The 18,337-nt window shown below is 45.8% G+C and overlaps 1 protein-coding gene across 1 annotated transcript in view; it reads right to left on the reverse strand.

Annotated features, from left to right (window-relative positions):
- Positions 1 to 18,337, reverse strand: part of sorl1 (sortilin-related receptor, L(DLR class) A repeats containing) — an 86,174-nt gene that overhangs the window by 32,816 nt on the left and 35,021 nt on the right. The window contains exon 6 of the mRNA XM_080459180.1: positions 10,742 to 10,922. Within this exon, the coding sequence (XP_080315306.1) occupies positions 10,742 to 10,922 (181 nt within the window). The remainder of the gene's footprint in view (positions 1 to 10,741; positions 10,923 to 18,337) is intronic.

Below are 18,337 nucleotides of genomic sequence, written 5' to 3' on the forward strand. Positions count from 1 at the left end.
TCAGGGTTCATGTTAAACCAAACAGGGAAACACCAGCGTCGTTCAATTGTTAGTTTCAAGAGAAAATGTGTCGTTTTTATGTTTTTGTTTTTGAAAAGTTTCAGGTTTACACGGCAACATTTTGAAAACGACGTTTATTTACACGGCAACAGCAGAAACACTGAAAACAATGTAGTTAACATGTTGGGCCACGGGGTGGCGCTGTTGACTGTTTTTGTAATGAAACCACACACACATGCATGCATGTAGGACATAATACATTTTTAGTACAGACCAGCAATTATAAAACTGCCACTCATTGTTGTTATTGTCCATCTACTGAGCACGAGCAGAAGCAGCATGTCTGCTGTCTACAGAGGACCGAGACCGAGCGTTTTCAGAAAGTCTTGTTTTAGCCCCACCACACCACGGCAGAGTCAGAGCGTTTTTGAAAAGTTCCACCTTGAGAGTTGTTCTCAAAACATTTTCTGTGATTCCCACTACCGTTGTCTTATCAATGGAAAACCACAATGCAACAAAAGTTTTATGTTTTCATCCGAAATCACTGAAAACTTCAGTGACATGATCAAACCTGGTGAAATCCTGAATCCACCTGTGAAACCTGATGCAGTAACTGACACCCAACCTCCAGGAGGAAGGTCATGAACGTGGTGAAGTTCTCTCTCAGGAACCTTCTGGATCTTCCTGGTTTCATCATTGTGCTGTGGACCTTGAGGAGGCCGGTTTGCGAGTGCCCTCCTCTTCCTCCCGTGTCCTTCCTTGATCATCTCCGGCCTCCGGCAGAGCGGGACAGCCTTCTCCATTCAACTTATTGATTACCTTCGGTCGTGTGGTGTGACGTGAGAGCAAAGCAGTGAACAACCCTCAGACAAACTCGAAACACAAAAGCAATGAAAAGTGCAGCGTGGGGCTGGCCCTGAAATCAAATCGCCATATTTGATGATTTTAGTACTGAACAAAACACTTCTGAGAGAACCCTGCAGAATTTCTCAGTCGCGAGATTGAAGCACTTTCTGTCATGAGAAATAAGAATAAAAGCTTCTGCTGAATGACTCAAATATCAATTTAAAGAAAAAACCCACAAAACCATTCAGTCATAAGCAGCCGAAATCCAGGGAAGGTTGTGGACAATCTCTGTGATCCGTCAATATACGACAGTAAAGTCAACATAAGAAAGAAGTTTTTCTGCTTTGTTCTAGATTATTATAAATGTATTATTATGGTTTTCTTATAACGTCCTAAGACCTCCATGGAATCTTTGTGCTAATCTGAAGATATGCTGTGGTATCAGAATATATTTGAAGTCCTGGAAGCTGTGAAATGAGGCACCAGATGGACGAATAATGAAACTAATCCACCCAAGACCTCATCACTCTGCAATCTTAGACCCTGATTATTTGGGTTAAATATTTTTATTATTTGTTTCAAGTGAAAACGCATCATTTTTACATTTTTGTCACAGAAAAAAAGTTTTGCGTTTATACTGCAATGTTCTGAAAGCAATGTCCATTTACACGGCAACAGCAGGAACACTGAATTATATGCAGTTACTATGTCGGGCCACTGGTGGGTGCTGTTGGCTGTTTTTTGTTATGAAACTACACGCAGAGAACAATACGTACATAAACATTAACAATGGGAGTACACGGCCATTCGCATGGACAGACGACCAAGGTGGATTCCTACTGCGATGACTCAACTATAAAACTACCATGTGAGTGGTTTGATTTAAAAAACAATCAACAGCACCAACTCCTGGCCCAGCCTGATAACTGCATGGTTCTCAGTGTTCCTGCCGGAGCTGTGCAAACGCCAAACTTTTCTTTAACTGAAAAGCAGAAATGACGTTTTAACTTGAGACGATGTCGTCCGAACGGACCGAAACACTTCACGGAATAAAACTAGTCCAAACTGCCAGAGTGGGAATCTGCATGTCTCATCACATGAAAAGTTCTCAGAATGATTCATGAGTCGGGATTACACATTCAGCAGAATTCTTCTTTTCAGATCAAACATATTTAAAGGCAAAATGTTGTTCTTGTCTGACCTACAACAGGTCAAGCTTTAAATCTTCATGTCTCAACTTGAGCAGGTCTGTGAAATCCAAATTAAATCCAGAAATTAAAAGGGAGTTTCACAAGGTCACATCATGCACCAATTTGTAAACGAATACGAAATATATTGCTGCAGTTGGACAGGAAAATTCTCCACAATGATTACAATAATACACTCTTCTTACCCTTTACAAGCCAGATATCTGTTTGACTTGTGGCTTTGGAGTTGAGGGTACTTCTCCACACTTTCACATCAGTTTGCTTTGTGAGTCAGGAAGGAAAATTGGAAAAGAGAATGTCTCCTCTGTATTTTCACAAGTAAGTGGCATGGAGATGATATATTTTTCCGCTCAGACCACAGATTGCACTCTGACGGCAGTTGGAGGTCAGCGGCACATTCCACATTGCACTCATGTTCCCCTCAAACTGATCCTCTCAAAACTCACAAATCCCTGAAAATCAGAGGCGGTTCGGGGCATGAGAGCAACTCGGGGCGGGTGGCGGACGGACGTAGTGACAGCTGCTTGGATCTGAGGCGCAGGAGACGACGCACTACGTGGGCCCATACCGCAGAGATTCACAGTTTATGAGCTCCTCATTCCACTATATTTTATAAAGGAAGGGCGGGCATGAAGCCTCTGACATTTAGCACTTTTATGACTTCAAGATCCAACAGTTTCAATGGAAACGATGTCAATTCCTCCCAAAACAGTGTGGACACATCCTTTAAAGCTCTTTCTTGTACGACAGCCGACGGTTGGTTATTTTATTAAGAGCACATCTGCATAGCAACAGGAAAACCATGGAAACGCTGAATGTTTGTGTCATTAGAAGAGCTGAAAATCCTCTTTAGGCTCTAAAACTATGAAAATCATCTTATTGTTAACTATTCCAATAAGCCACCGTCTCAGACCCCGTTCACATGACAAGGGTTCAAGGGAAATCACATCATGTCTGCATTTTTGTTTCAGAAAAGTTTTGTATTCACACAGCAACATTTTGAAAACGATGTTAACGTCCCAGTAGAAGATGGACTAGAAGTCACGACACGCTGGTGGCTGCCAATGTTATTATTGACCATCAGTTCATGCACGTGCAAAAGACCGACTCACTACGGCCGTCGTGCGCATGTCTGCACAGTAGTGAGACCGAGGGATTCCAGAAAGGGTTGTTTTTCGAAAACTTCCGCCCAGGGAGCCGTTTTCAGTGGCTCCGAGCACGGTTGTTGTTAGACGGACCCCCAAGCCGAAACAAAATTTATTTCTTCTTCACTTAAAATCGTTGCCATGGAAACGAGCCCTAAAGCCAAAGTTTCTCACATTATTGTGTAAAAAAACTTCCATGTGTGAATGAGTGAATGAACAGATCCACAGGATGGAGAAGAAAAAGAAAAATCGCAATATAGCTATAGTACATTTACATTAGATTCCTGTAAAGTACCCATAATTCAAACACAAAGGTAATCACTCCTCCTCTCTGCAGTATTTGTCAGTTTTGCTGAGTCAGCCACAGTTGCACTCAGGAGCTGCATGAACGTCTAAATGCATTCTGGGTATTCGCCGGAGTCTGAGGCCTCCTGTCGTCCAGCAAACTGCTCACGGGGTGACATTAATGGCCGTCGCAGAAGCGGAGCAACATGTTCAGTGTTGTTTCCTTCTCTTTTGATGCTGACATCAGCAGAAGGAAAAGTCCCGGCACAAGCTGCGAAAGTCACAAGTCAAACCTGGGAGGCAAAGTCCGGTCGCTCCGTTCCGGGTTTCGTGGCTCCGTTGGGCGAGGCGTTCGGCGAGGCGTTCGGCGAGGCGTTCGGCGAGGCGTTCGGCGAGGCGTTCGGCGAGGCGTTCGGCCTGCGTCTCAGAGCGTATCCACCGGCCCGATGCAGCTGTTCAAATGTTTTTTTTTTTCTTTAATATCTGCAATCTGTCTATTAAAGAGACTACCAGGTGCTCCTGTTGGTGGTTTTGCCGGCTCCCCACCAATACAGTCCACTAAATAGCAGCAGCTGGAATGGGACTTTTTTTATCCTTCATTAAATCTGATGAATGGCCGTCGCATATTTGTGGAACGTATTCCACTTTCAGCTTGTAGCTCATATTTGAAGCAGATGTCTTTCAATGTTCTAAGTACGGCATTTAAATCCAAGACGGTCTCTTATTCTGTATTCAATGAATTTTGAGGAGCCTGACCGAGTTTCAAAGTGAAACATGAAAGTGAACTCTTTCTCTCACTGCTTGAAAATCAAATGTGGATGAGCAACCGGGATGCTTCTCTTTCAGACATTTTACTCATATTCCATCAAATAAAAATAGAAGGTTTCATAATCACTGAGCCACAGGGACACAGGAAATCAGTGCTAATTAATAGTGGTGCACTGATACCACTTTATTAAAGGACCAGTACAACTACTAGTACTAACCTTTAGCTATTTGTCGATGCCGAGTACATGAAGCCTAATTCAGACTCCATATGTAAACAGTACGTGAAGGCTATGTGTTGCCACGAACCACAGTCACAGTGAACTCCCCGCAGCAGTACTCGAGTAGTGTACCTCATCCACTCGCCCAGAAGTTTTATTATTGATAAGTTAAGACAAGAAGCACAACTTTCAAGAGTCTCTGTTCTCCAGTCTGAGTTGTTTTCTGACGTCACACTGGACTGAAGCTCAGCCAGAAAGTGAAAACATGAAAAAGGTCTGCAAGTCTTTGATTAGAGGGAAACATTCATCCTCCTCCTTCCTGTCTGTCTCCGTCCAACCTGGATTTACTCGTGATCTAAACCATGGAGACCAAATAACTGTGGGTCTTATCAGCAGCCCATTACATCTGCTAAGCCAGTTATCTTTCAGGACCTTCCAGAGGTTTTCAGGGTTTGATGAGCACTCTATTCCTCAGGATCCCAGCAGCTTGATAAAACTCTCCATTTCTGGCTCCTTAATTAGCTTAAGCAGATTGGTGCTGCCAAAAGCACTTGTGATATTCCATTATTCTAATCCCATTAGTGCGAGCCAAAGACAGAAGACGGGCGAAAGTAACTGAGACAAGACCAGAAGAGAATCTGCTTTTCTAGCCGCTGAGCGTCTGTGCTGGCAGGAAGAGGCCGTCAGAGCTGAACGCATGGTGACAGGTCGGTCTGCGCCACGGGGACGTCCACTGCTGTCCTCGTCTCGCTGCTTTCATTAGCTCTGGAGGTCACCCACGGGTCAATCTCAACAAGCTCGCAGCCTCCGTGTGCCACTTTAAAGGTCGAAGCAGGGAAAGATTTCCTCTTCTTGTCGGAGAAATCCTGGAGTTGACTTCCCTTCAGCTCATTTTATTGCCACTTCTGGTTGTGAGGAGAAACTGCAGCTCTGAACTAGTGAGAGGGAACGTCTCATTGAAAACCATCCAAATCAAGCAGGAAACAACACAATCAACCTGGAAAAAGAAAGAGCAGTTTTACCCTCCTTTTAAAACTTCATTGTCAAAATTAGGGACATGTCTGTTGTTTTAGGAGCTCTGCTAAGCAGCTGCTGCTCTGCTAAGCAGCTGCTGCTCTGCTAAGCCCACGCTGCACCGCTCAGCTCAGGTTTAAAGGACACCACTACTTGGTTCCTACTTCTCTTTCTCTTGAGGCTCTGATAAAAAACACAACATTCATTCATGTTTTTTAAAACCAGAACAACCTGATTTATAGTTCCGCCCGTCTCCTTTAGAACCTTTTGGACTAGATATCGTGCATCTTGGACAACACTTAACCCCCACTAACAGATTTATCACTGCAGTATTTCCAGGAGGATGGACAGTTAACTCTCCATCACTGAACCATAAGTTCGCAACATTCCATGGATCTGAACGTATCTTCACGTTCGGAACTGTTCAGAGCTTGAGACTGATTTCCTGCACCGCATACATCACTGATGGCTTGCTCAAGAGATCATCATCATGACACCATAAAACCCGACCAGCACATCGAGTGCTGTGTCTCACGATGTGTCTCCCTGTTTGTCCTCAGATCCTCTTCGTCTCTTCCATGTCAGCAAACCCCAAAAGGATCAGTAGCAGGTCACAGGCTAATTCGAGAAGGTTTTGTTCTGCAGTCCAGATTCAGATTTGGATTTGAGACACTGTGATAAAGAGAACAAAGTCTGGAAAGAGTTGAAGAGAATGTATGGTCGTCTCACATCTTTTACAAATCCTTCGCCGCAGATTTATGACTGATTACGAGGAGAGGAAAATGTTTAGGATTTCTTCTGCTGACGATGATTTCAGTTTGTGTTTCTCCTGGTTCACCGTGAGCATTCAGCACGTTTTAAAAACTCTCGTTTTTTCAGATCCCACAGATCTGACTGGGTGTTTCTCAAGATGAGGCGGGGGGGGGGCTGCACGGTGAGGTGAGGATTACATGGAGAGTGTTCACACTGTGTCGTTAATTCACAATGGGGGCTTCTTGTCCAAACACTCAAGTTTTCAAAAATGATTGTCCAAACAGTCTTCAGGTAATCCTCCTCTCTGTGTACACAACAGGCTGAACAAACTGCACCTGAAGCTGGAAATCATCCGCTGTGGCAGGAAGCGGGAGAATCGCTTGTTCCCCGAGTTAAAACCAGACTCGTCACCCGACACGAAAGCAGAAGTGAGATGTAGTGAGACCTGCCAGCGCCGTCGTTACAGCAGAAACAACATGATCCTGCTGCCAAACCCACAAGAGATAAGACACTTCCTCCATCGCAAAGCTCCGACGTGCGAATGTGGCGAGGACAGCTGCACACGGCGGCGCCGGCAGATAACGACCCGCCGCTTCGCCACAGCGAGTGTCAGATGTCTGTGAGCTCAGCGTCGCGCAGGTAATGAGCAAACTGCAGACGGGATGGGAACCTGACTCTAAAATCTTTTATCAACAGGTTAAAGCACACGGTACTACGCTGGTGAATGCAACATATATGAAACGCATGAGTGTCATTTTAACAGCCCGTATACACGGCGTGCTGGGAGTCTGTTTACACGACTCCATTTTCTCCTGGGACTTGGTGGTTTTATCGTCGACAGTCACCCTGTTAACAATCCAACTTTTGTCCATACGAATGTCCATGTTCTCCCATTGTTAATGTTTATAGCGTCTTGTTCTCTGCAAAGATGTGAGTGTGTGGTTTCATTATAAAGACAACTAACAGCATCAACTAGTGGCCCAACATGCTAACTACACCGCGGCTGTGTACACAGAAATATTTTTCAGAACGTCGTCATGTAAACACAAAAAGAAAAACGATGCGTTTTCAACTTGAAACATTTATAAAAATACTCCGCCAACCAGACGCCTGGCATACGAACGCTCTCTTATCATATATCAGTAACTGACACAGTAAACTTTTTCTTTTTTAATTCAAGTTGAATTTTGGATACCAACAAATCAATAAAAAGATGTACATAAATGTACACAACAAAAACATGTTTCCTTATTAAGGTGTCTGATCGTTTGTTTGTTTTTACTTGTATTGTGTGGAGACGATCTACAGCACGTTTAGGGGCAGCATGTTCACTTCGAGTTGATAAAAAGACTTGAATTTCTTGGTGATGTGTAAATTCTTAGTGTGTATTTTCTCCACTGCCCTGCTCTTATCCACGCCTCCATCCTGCAGGTTTCAACTGGAAACTCTGGTCCGTTTGCTGCTAATGTCCGCTCAGCTTCTTTCTGCTGCATCGGTACTGTAGCTTAAAGAAGGAGCGGGAATTGTCTTCCAACACTTTATTAAAGGAAACAAGCGGTTCCTGTGGGTCATAACCGCACTGGAACCAAACAACAAGGCCGCTTCGCCTCACGTTCTCCACACTGCAGCTCCAGTAAACACAGAACCTCTAGAACCTCCAGAACCTCAAGACTCTCTGTCCATGTTCTTCTGGCGCCTGCTCAGGGACAAGTTCTACAGCTTTCTCCCAAAATCCAAAGACAGACTTAGATCAGATGGTGACGGGAGGTTAATGGTCGATGTGGTTGCGTGTGTGAGTGACTGTGATCTCTGTGTGATGGACGAGAGCTGGAACCGCCTCCAGTCCCTGCAACCACAGATTAGATAAAGAAGGAACAGAGGATAAATCAAAGCTGTGATGGAGGATTGCATACAAACCAAGGGAAGTACAAAAGGCATTGAGCAGGTTTTTTTAAGCCCCTGCAGCTCTGCCATGTTTGTTGTTTGCTTTGTTGGGCGAATAGACGGAAGGACAGATGATTACAGGGAGACTTTCTCTCATTTCTGAAGCTTCTTGAACATCCTGGTCTGAAATATCTGTTCTCTCCAAAACAAATGAACTCATTTCTTGTTTTTTCCCCACTACTGATAAAGTAACTTAGTTTTAGGAAATGGCATCTGTGTGACTGTTTCTTACTCCTTTGTCCTGCAGGGAAACTGGCATCATGAGATCTTCAGCAAACGGAGGCGTTTCATCCTGTGGTTCGGGGAACTCTCAGACGAAACGCTTCCTAAATGGGACACGTCACTCATGCCCATGTTTTTTTTTTACAAGCTCTGCCTCAGTCAGCGCAGTAAACAACAGCACAGGCGAGCAGTGTTTGAGGCTAACCTCAGAGCCTCATTGGACCACATCAGTGACTGGGAATGAATGTTCCTCGTTAGGGTCGACCACAGGAGCCTCTGCCCTGGTGGGACTCCACAGCCTGTCGGTTGCTTAGTTTGCGGCTCCATTAACAACACAAGTGCTCACTATAAACAGTTCTCTGTAAAAGGGCCTTCAGATCACTGGGTCATCATTGTCGTTATATAAATACAATTCAAGTGTCATTTTGCTAAAAATTGTTCATTTCAAACTCACTCAATACCTTCCACTTGCCAGCGCATCGACCTCAAGGACAAAGTGGGAACCTGCTGTGTGAAGCATCCGAACCACGAGCAAGAGCCCAGATGAAGAGGTGATCAGCCTTATTCACTTCAACCTGTCTGTGGTCATAATGTTATGGCTGACGTGTGGCGGGAGCCACAAAACTCCTCCCGTTCTTCTCAGAGCTTCATGTGCTGAGCCTCGGTGTTAATCATCAGTCAGACGGCTCCCGTCTCAACGCTCCACCATCTTTTGCAACAGGCTGTGGCTACAAGCTGCCTGCAGCCCACGCCGCCGCCGCCGCCGCCTCGCCGCCGAGGAGGCAAATCTGTCCGAGGCAGATCGTGAAACGGCGGCGGCGGCGAGCGGTCCAAATCACAGTGGCCATCTGCTCTGTGGCTGAAGCTGCGTCTGCACGAACACCAGAGGCTAATGATGACAGACAGGCTGCAGCCAAGTGTTGACGAAGTGCCGTTAGGCTCGGCTCATTACGAGTCGGAGAACCAGCTGCTCACTGCGTGGCTTCACCACACGCCAACAGATGTAATGCACCGTGTACAGGAGGTACTCTGAGTGACTGTGTAACCTGCTGCAACTTCAACAGGGTATTTATATTCCAAAGGAGAAAAGCACAGAGAACACAAGCCGGGGTTCGTTGCTCCATCGGTGAACTTTAGCTTTTAGTTTTCACTCACATTTCCCTCCTGCAGACCCGGCAGAGCTGCTCCTCCTCTGACAAGAAGAAACTGCTTTAATCAATAACAACCAGACACAACATGGTTTTAGGCAGGAAAAAAAAGAGCTTAATAGAGTATAAATGGTCCATTCTGATGCATTCTGGACTATAAATACGACATTGAGACGTGTAGATTTGGCTTCTTAACAGAAATATGTTTCTTTTCCTCCTTGACATTTTTGCTGATGCATCAAATATGCATCCTTGCTTTGATAAAAACTTGTCTTTTTTCTTTTAAGGTAATAGCTTGTACCTGTACCTGTACCTGTACCTGTACCTGCCTCACCTCACTCCAAACTTCACTACATGTTCTTCTTTATTCCCCCTGTAGTTTCACATTGCTTCTATCTGCAGCCTAAACTGTGCAGCAGTAAACTCCATTCTTTTTCTATTCTCCTCTTATTAGTTTTTAATAGAACATTAGATCTTATTTGTTCTCTGCAGGCCTCCTGTAGCTCAGTCCAACACTTGTTTGTCAATACTTGTCAATACTTATATCAATATCAACATATTTTCACAGCAAAGAATATTTTATTCGATCACAGGTCCATAGAATTAGTCCCACTTGACTGGATTCTGCAGATAGAATTCCTCAACATCTTGGAAAGGAAATTCGTTCGACTTCCTCCTCTCTGCTTCAGCATTTGAACGCATCAGGATGAGTCACAGAATTACGAACCAATCAGAGGCCGCCTTTCAAAACGTATAGACCACATGGTATCAATATCTACGGCTGAACGCAGCAGCATCGCTTGAGGCCCAGAAGACCCCCAGAACGTCAACGTTACCAAGTTATTCAATGATTTCAACAAAACGGACGCCAACATTTTCCAAGAAGGAGAAGGAGATTGAAACTGCTCCTATCACCGACCATCCGTTTAGAGAAACATGAGACAGAAGCCATGGTCAGTGCCCTCCCCATGGTGCCCTCCCCATGGTGCCCTCCCCATGGTGCCCTCCCCATGGTCAGTGCCCTCTCCCCATGATGCCCTCCCCATGGTCAGTGCCCTCTCCCCATGGTGCCCTCCCCATGGTTAGTGCCCTCCCCATGGTGCCCTCCCCATGGTCAGTGCCCTCTCCCCATGGTGCCCTCCCCATGGTCAGTGCCCTCCCCATGGTGCCCTCCCCTCTCCTTCTCTTACCCGTGTGGTGGTGGCGAACATGTACTTGTCCCGCAGCTGGAAGCTGTCCACCTGCTCCAGGATGACTCTGCGGTTCTGCTCGCTCTGGAAGAAGTCGGTGCTGCTGAGGACGGTGGAAACCCCCTGAGGCTCGTGTCTCTGGACCAGCACCGTGGTGGGGGGGTCGTGGGGCTCCACACCCCTGTCGGATCAGACGCAGAAAACAGGAGAGTCAGGATACAGGTTAAAAAATAATCTGTACACTTTTGTTTTCTGGCACGTGGCTTTTGACTTCAACATTTTAAAGCACGGAAATATGTTCATTTAAATCATTAAACCCAAGTTGTTGTTAAAAGATATTTCTATAATCAAAACTTTAAAGTGGGGATGTACCAATACCAGTACTGTGTCTGGTACTGTTTTATAGTTAAGAGTCAAAGTAATAATCCCACTTAGTCATCTGTCCATACGAATGTCTGTGTTGTCTGATTGTTAATGGTGAGAACCAATTGTTCTGTGTGTGTGTGTGTGTGTGTGTGTGTGTGTGTGTGTGTGTGTGTGTGTGTGTGTGTGTGTGTGTGTGTGTGTGTGTGTGTGTGTGTGTGTGTGTGTGTGTGTGTGTGTGTGTGTGTGGTTTCATTACAAACATATTAAACTTGCCAGTGGCCCAAAATGAATACGACATTGTTTTCAGCAGGTTGCTGTTTAACCCTTTCTGAAATGAAAACCCAAAAATGATGCGTTGTCGTGTAAAGTGGCAGTAAAAGTCTCAGGACAGGAGGACGGAGCAAATAAAGGCAAAGCCAAAGTGGCAGCAAAGACAGAAAGTGTCCTCTGGTGCTCTTCTGCTCTGATGAACAGTCCAGAGCCAAAGTTTGACCCTCCGACCGAGCGGCCGGATTCCAATGACCCATCTGTCTGGATTAAAAGTCAACAGCTGGGGAACAAGATGGTTCATGGGCACTGATTACAGACCGAATCCAGTCACTGCAAACAGTCAAATGTCTTTTTCTAGACGGGTTCGGATCAACAAACGCAGCCTCGATGTCCGGCAATAAAAAAAACACTAATGATTCAGGTCATTCTGGGTTATTGTAGAATAATAATTCACTTTGCAAACAGTCAATAAAAATAACTTAATAATCAAAATTACATTTACCAAATCTCTTCATGTATTAGAACATTAACAGACCCTTCCTACACGGTCATCTGCACATCAGTTTTCCTATATCTTTCATTTTATTGGAATGCTCTTTTAACTATTTAATATTTTACACCGTTCCACTCCCAATCATCAGTCTTTCGGCGTTCAGCTGGACTTCACAACTTTAAAAATACCCAGATATTTTAATCTCATTATGTTTTAATCCTCTTTTTCTATGTCAAACTTTGGTTTCCTGGAGGCCGTGAGGTGCTGAGCACTGCCACTCCACAGAAAGCTCAGAGTTGGAAATAAAGACCAGTTTCTTCTGTAAGAACATCCCCCCGGTGGTTTTCCTCAAGACGCTGCAAATTTAAAAAAAAAAAAAACTAAACAAAAGAAAACAGCGTGAGTCCTTCCTCAAACAATACACCAAAAACCTCAATTATTCTGGCTTTCACTGAAAAAGGATTCTTGTCATTTCTGGACTGTCGATGTCGGCAGGACGAGCACGAACAACCCAAAAATATCCATCTGTGTGTGTCAACCTCAACAAGCAGCCGGGCGAAGCTATTTGTGTCCCTCTGAGGACAGAGAGGCTGGCGGAGGAGTCGGAGGATGAATGAAGGAGCTTCGCTGTGTCTTATCGACGAGTGTTTTCCTCGGGAGTCTGGAGAGGCTGAACAGAGGCAGCAGTGTGTCGGCCTGGCTTCGCCTCGCTGGCTTTCCCTCCAACGGTCCCCGCTGGACTGATGGCTGCCGTCTGGACAGGGAGGGCGTCTCTGCTCCTTCCTTTCAATTCAAATGCTTCCACAACACCACCCTTCCCTCCGTTACTGTCCTTTCTGTTTGTCATTCCGCTCCAGCCTCCCTGGGATGTTTCTGAGGAGAAAATAGCAGGTTTTTTTTTCTTTTTCCACGGCCGTGCCAAGCACCAGTTGTTCTGCTTTTATTGGAATAGAACTGCCAACTCTCACACCAAACTGTCATATATTAAAAACAGCACACTCTAACCAATCGCTGACGACCACAACTTGGAATTAGCTGATAAAACATGTGTATTATTGTGACAGAAGTGCTGCTGTGGCAGCGTTTACCCAAGCGTTTCCACAAAGTGTTGTTTTTCGCTCGTTTACACGACGAGGGAGTCGAAGCAGTTTCAAAAAGTTCCACCTTGGGAGCCTTTCTCAAAAAGTTCCATGATCACTGGCGCCACGCGGCGTTGTCGTTCACTTCCACTTGAGACGGTTGCCATGTAAACGGGCCCGATGAGGAGGTGGTGGGGAACATTAAGTCTTTTCTGTGGTGGCCTCCTGCAAACAGCAGCGCCACATCCATCGTTGTGAAAACACGAAACGATGGTAACCAGACGGAAATGATAACATTGGAGGCTTCAGATGGTTTGTGCTGCTCAATCTTTAGAATTTCCCAGCACCTCTCCACTGAAGTGAACATTTACTGCACCATAGAGACATTTCTTATATAAAAACATACTAAGTGGACCTGCTGTTCACACATCAGTACTGTTGCACCACGCCAACTTGTGGACTGGCATGCCAACTACAGTATTTAAGATTTTCCGTGTTTGGAGATCATGATCAATACTTGATTATCTGAATGTGAAACTTTTCTGAAGTGTTTTCACTGTTTACATGGAGGCTGATCTAGTTCCCCAGTTTCCTCTCCTCTGCACCAACACCTGTTCTGTGGCAATAAAACAATGAGCTCTGACTTATTTCACAGTTTTCCATCAACATTTCTTTACGCATGACAGGACTGTTGAATGTTCCGTTCCTCGGTAGCCTCTTCCCTGATCGACTCCTTCTCTTACCGTTAACACCCCTTTTGTGCAGGACTTATTTCACCGGGTGTAATCCAGGAGAAGCGGAGGTTGAGCCTCTCATGCGGAGGATTTTGCCTCTCAGTCTGTCTCCTAGCAGCACGATGGCAGGATTAGGAACCGTGTGGGTGGGGGCTGCCCATCAGCCGGGTTCGGTCTGATCACATCCAGCGTGACGTTTCTTTGGCTTTCAGTGCTTTGAGCCTCAGCGGCAGGAGCCGCTACTATAACTACAACAAACAGGATTAATCCTAAATTGGATGGAGCCGCAGGAGCAGGCGGAGTTTAAGACTTGTGCCGCTATCGTCCTGAGATAATTCACAGGGGCTGAGTCCAGTCTCACGACCAGAGGTTAGATCAATGAGAAAACCTCGCCGTGTTCAGTCAGTCGGTGGTTTGATATGTAGAGCTGGAGAAACAGAACTGCAACAGAATGAACAATAAACAATTTACAAAGTGTTGCAGGATTTGAGGACAAACTTTTAGCTTGAACTGTGTCCCCGGTTTTTTAGAAAGTCACGGCGACACATTGAGGACACTTTTAAAGCAGTGGACGTTCAGATTCTCTCTCAAAGACGGAACATCTGTGGAAACCCTCAAACTGGACGTGTCTGGATGGTTTCTGATAAGCAGCCACACAGGGAGCTATTTCTGCTGTGGAGAGTGAGTCACATCCTGAGCTTCTTTGTCTCTCCGATGGAAACGCTCAATGTCCATGGATGCACAAGACGACCGTTTCTGCCCAAACAGTCAATTACTTGAAAAGATAAGATTCATTCAAATACAAAAAAAGCTTCTTATACTATAATTTGACAGACTCCCTTCTACTTCTGCTGAGACTGAGACCAGCTCAGTGCCAATGGGTCCTCCACTTGTTAACAGAAAGCTTCCCAGGTGGAGAGGACAGTCTCTCCACTGACCCAGTGAGGACCGGAGTGAGGACACGGTGGTGGACTTGATCTGAAAAGCAGCCGTAGAGACGATGTGAACCTTGAAATTCGTAGCGTGCACTTTTCCACTGTAGTGTCAGTCAGCATCATGACGAAGGCTCAACGGCATCAAGACAAAGGTAAGATAAGGAACGTCATTAATTCTGAGGGGGTTCGTGGTGCCGACAGAGCGAGGGATGAAGCTGCGAAAAAAGAAAGAAAAAAAAAAAACACAGAACGCCACCAAAAAGGTCCAAAAACCCACTTTGTGTTTTAGTTGACATTGTCCATCATGAGGACAATAAAGTCAAACTAAAGGCCGCGTCATCCTGTTGTGAAACCTGTCGAAGATAAGACACTTCCTCAGTCGCAAACCTTTGACGTGCGAATGTGGCGAGGACAGCTGCACACGGCGGCGCCGGCACATAACAACCCGCCGCTCCGCCACAGCGAGTGTCAGATGTCTGTGAGCTCAGCGTCACGCAGGTAATGAGCAAACTGCAGACGGGATGGGAACCTGACAACACTGGGGGGTCCAGGCTAACGCACACGGTACGTTTGACAATGCAACACCTTTGAAATGCATCGGCGTCATTTTAACGGCAACAATTTCAAGTGAAAACGCAAAAATTTCATTGCATTTTGTGTCTGTTTACACGACAACGGTGCTGAAACCAAAACACCAAAACGATGCAGTTCCTATTGGAATATTGATTCAATGGGGCGAAGAGGATGACTCAGGGAAATCCTGAACGCTCGCCGCTTCCTTACAACATGGCCGTTGTCTCTTGGCACAAGCTGGGCCCTTTTAATCTGAAAGTCCTTATATTACTGAGTTTCTACTGCCAGGTATCAAGGTTGGAGGCTCAAGGTGAACTCTACCATCCCCCGAGGGTCAACATGTTGAACAGCCAGCAGGGAAACGTACATAAAAGAAGACACCATTCAAACCACACAGACACACACACACACACACACACACACACACACACACACACACACACACACACACACACACACACACACACACACACACCTGTTTACAGTTAATGGGCAGACAAATGGTGCCTGGAATTCCTGTTGGACCTGAAAAGATCAGCATCGAGATGAAGATCAGCATCGAGATGAAGATCAGCAGGGCTGGCCAACCAGTCAGAGACCAAAAGCCACAAACATTTCTGTGGTACTACAAAAAGCCACATCACACACACACACACACACACACACACACACACACACACACACACACACACACACACACACACACACACACACACACACACACACACACACACACACACACACACACACACACACACACACACACACACACACACACACACACACACACACACACACACACACACACACACACACAGAGGCTTATAAACAAACTCCCTCTCACACAGACACAAAATAACATGAAACAAAAATCCATACATATCTAGTTTTTGTAAGCCAGATTTAATCATTGCACACAAAAATGAATACCCATGGAGAGACACACACACACACACACACACACACACACACACACACACACACACACACACACGCCTGTGTCACAACAACAGAGTATGAATGTTTTTGTCTTCCTAATTTAATAATACTATCATTCAATAAAGAATAATTCAGAATGTGATTCTGTTTCAGTGACAGTGAATGTCTAATATTCTGTGTTCGGCCATGTGGCTGCTGGTTGCAGTGTGCATAACCGACAGACGCCTGGTCTCCAGCGTCATTCTTCCACGCAGCCTCAATACTTCCATGATGTTCATCAAAGAAATAAATCACTCTCCCACTAGGAATGTGTTTATCTTCATACTTTCACTCGGCCACGCATTTCTTCTTCGTCATTTGTAGGTTGGTAAAGATCTGCATTATAGGTAAAGCTTGGTATGTAGTTGTGTAGGTAGACTGAACCTGAAACTATAAACTTCATATATATATATATTTTTTTTTATGTATTTAATAAACAAGATAATACAGAATATACATCGTGTTGAAGCTCCTCTGTGTGACACTAGAGGATCTCTACAAAATCCAAATGAAGGGACGGCTCATGTCCCAGACCCAGAAAGGTTCTGAACACTGACCGTCCTCCGTCTGCAGTGGTAATCCAACTTAAAATCAGGATATGGACTCAGACTCCCTGCTTCGACTCGGCTTCACTGCTGCTGCTGGCCAAACAGCATCAGCAGGTGAAAACAGGCTGGCTGTGTGTCCATGGATCTGACGGAGGCGGGCCGACGCTTTACGTCTCTCAGGTTGTCAGAATTAGATGCACGTCAAAGGCAAACGCAGTGAGACGCTGACAATGAAGGTGTTCAGCTCAACCAGTGGCTCTACAACCCAGAGGCAGTCTGAGACTGAACCCAACATGTGGAACGTGTTGAGACTCACCGCAGCTTTCACCTCCGAGTGACCACATCTACTAACTTCCTCATTTCATCACCGTTTCCTAGTAAGAGGAATGACGGAACTATGAGCAGAGAAACCAAGAGAAAGAGCTGAAGGACACGTTGAAGACACGTGTCAAGAGTGTGTATGTGTGTGTGTGTGTGTGTGTGTGTGTGTGTGTGTGTGTGTGTGTGTGTGTGTGTGTGTGTGTGTGTGTGTGTGTGTGTGTGCTGTGATGAACTGGAGATCTGTCCAGGTGTGTCTGTCCTCATCTGGATGGATGGATGGATGGATGGATGGATGGATGGATGGATGGATGGATGGATGGATGGATGGATGGATGGATGGATGGATGGATGGATGGATGGATGGATGGACGGAACCAACCCGACAGTTCAATAGAACCAGTAGCTCTTGGCCCAGATGATGAATATGTGCCTGTTGTTAAAAACCAGCCCAGCAGAGGGATGAAGACATGTCCCGCTGTCCAGAAGATGAATCATTTTAGATAAATGTATGTTAATGATGAGCAGCATCTTTCAACTGCAGTAACACCATAAGGCTTAAAGCCCACCTGCTGTACCTTCTCTGATTCAATACGCACAACAATAGTGTGTAAAAGCTCTGGAAGGAGTTGAAGACTCGACGGTCTGCTCGTCCACTGCTCGTCACACAAGATGTGACACTTTCCAACAAACATTTACCAAACACCTTAAGGTGTCCTCACAAATCCAGCGAGAGAGCCAACACAGGCTGAGTGATGTGTTGCTTGGTGTCGACCTCACACCTTCTGTGCAAGCAGTTAGAAACAACAACAACAACAACAACAACAACATCAAGAACAGCAAAGGGCTTGTGGTCGTCTTCATTAAACTCTCAATCGACCCCGTCACATGTCCTGAATGCAAAATGTCTCTAAGAACAGCAGAGAGCTCTAGGCAGAGGGGATTGTAGGACAACTCGTCCACAGACAGCACCCCCCCAGTGGACAACTCGTCCACAGACAGCGCCCCCCAGTGGACAACTCGTCCACAGACAGCTTCCCCAGGGGACAACTCGTCCACAGACAGCGCCTCCCAGTGGAGAACTCGTCCACAGACAGCGCCCCCCAGTGGACAACTCGTCCACAGACAGCTTCCCCAGGGGACAACTCGTCCACAGACAGCGCCTCCCAGTGGAGAACTCGTCCACAGACAGCGCCCCCCAGTGGACAACTCGTCCACAGACAGCACCCCCCAGTGGACAACTCGTCCACAGACAGCGCCCCCCAGTGGACAACTCGTCCACAGACAGCGCCCCCCAGTGGA

The sequence above is a fragment of the Lipophrys pholis genome, assembly GCF_963383615.2.
Source record: "Lipophrys pholis genome assembly, chromosome: 3".
Classification (NCBI taxonomy): domain Eukaryota; kingdom Metazoa; phylum Chordata; class Actinopteri; order Blenniiformes; family Blenniidae; genus Lipophrys; species Lipophrys pholis.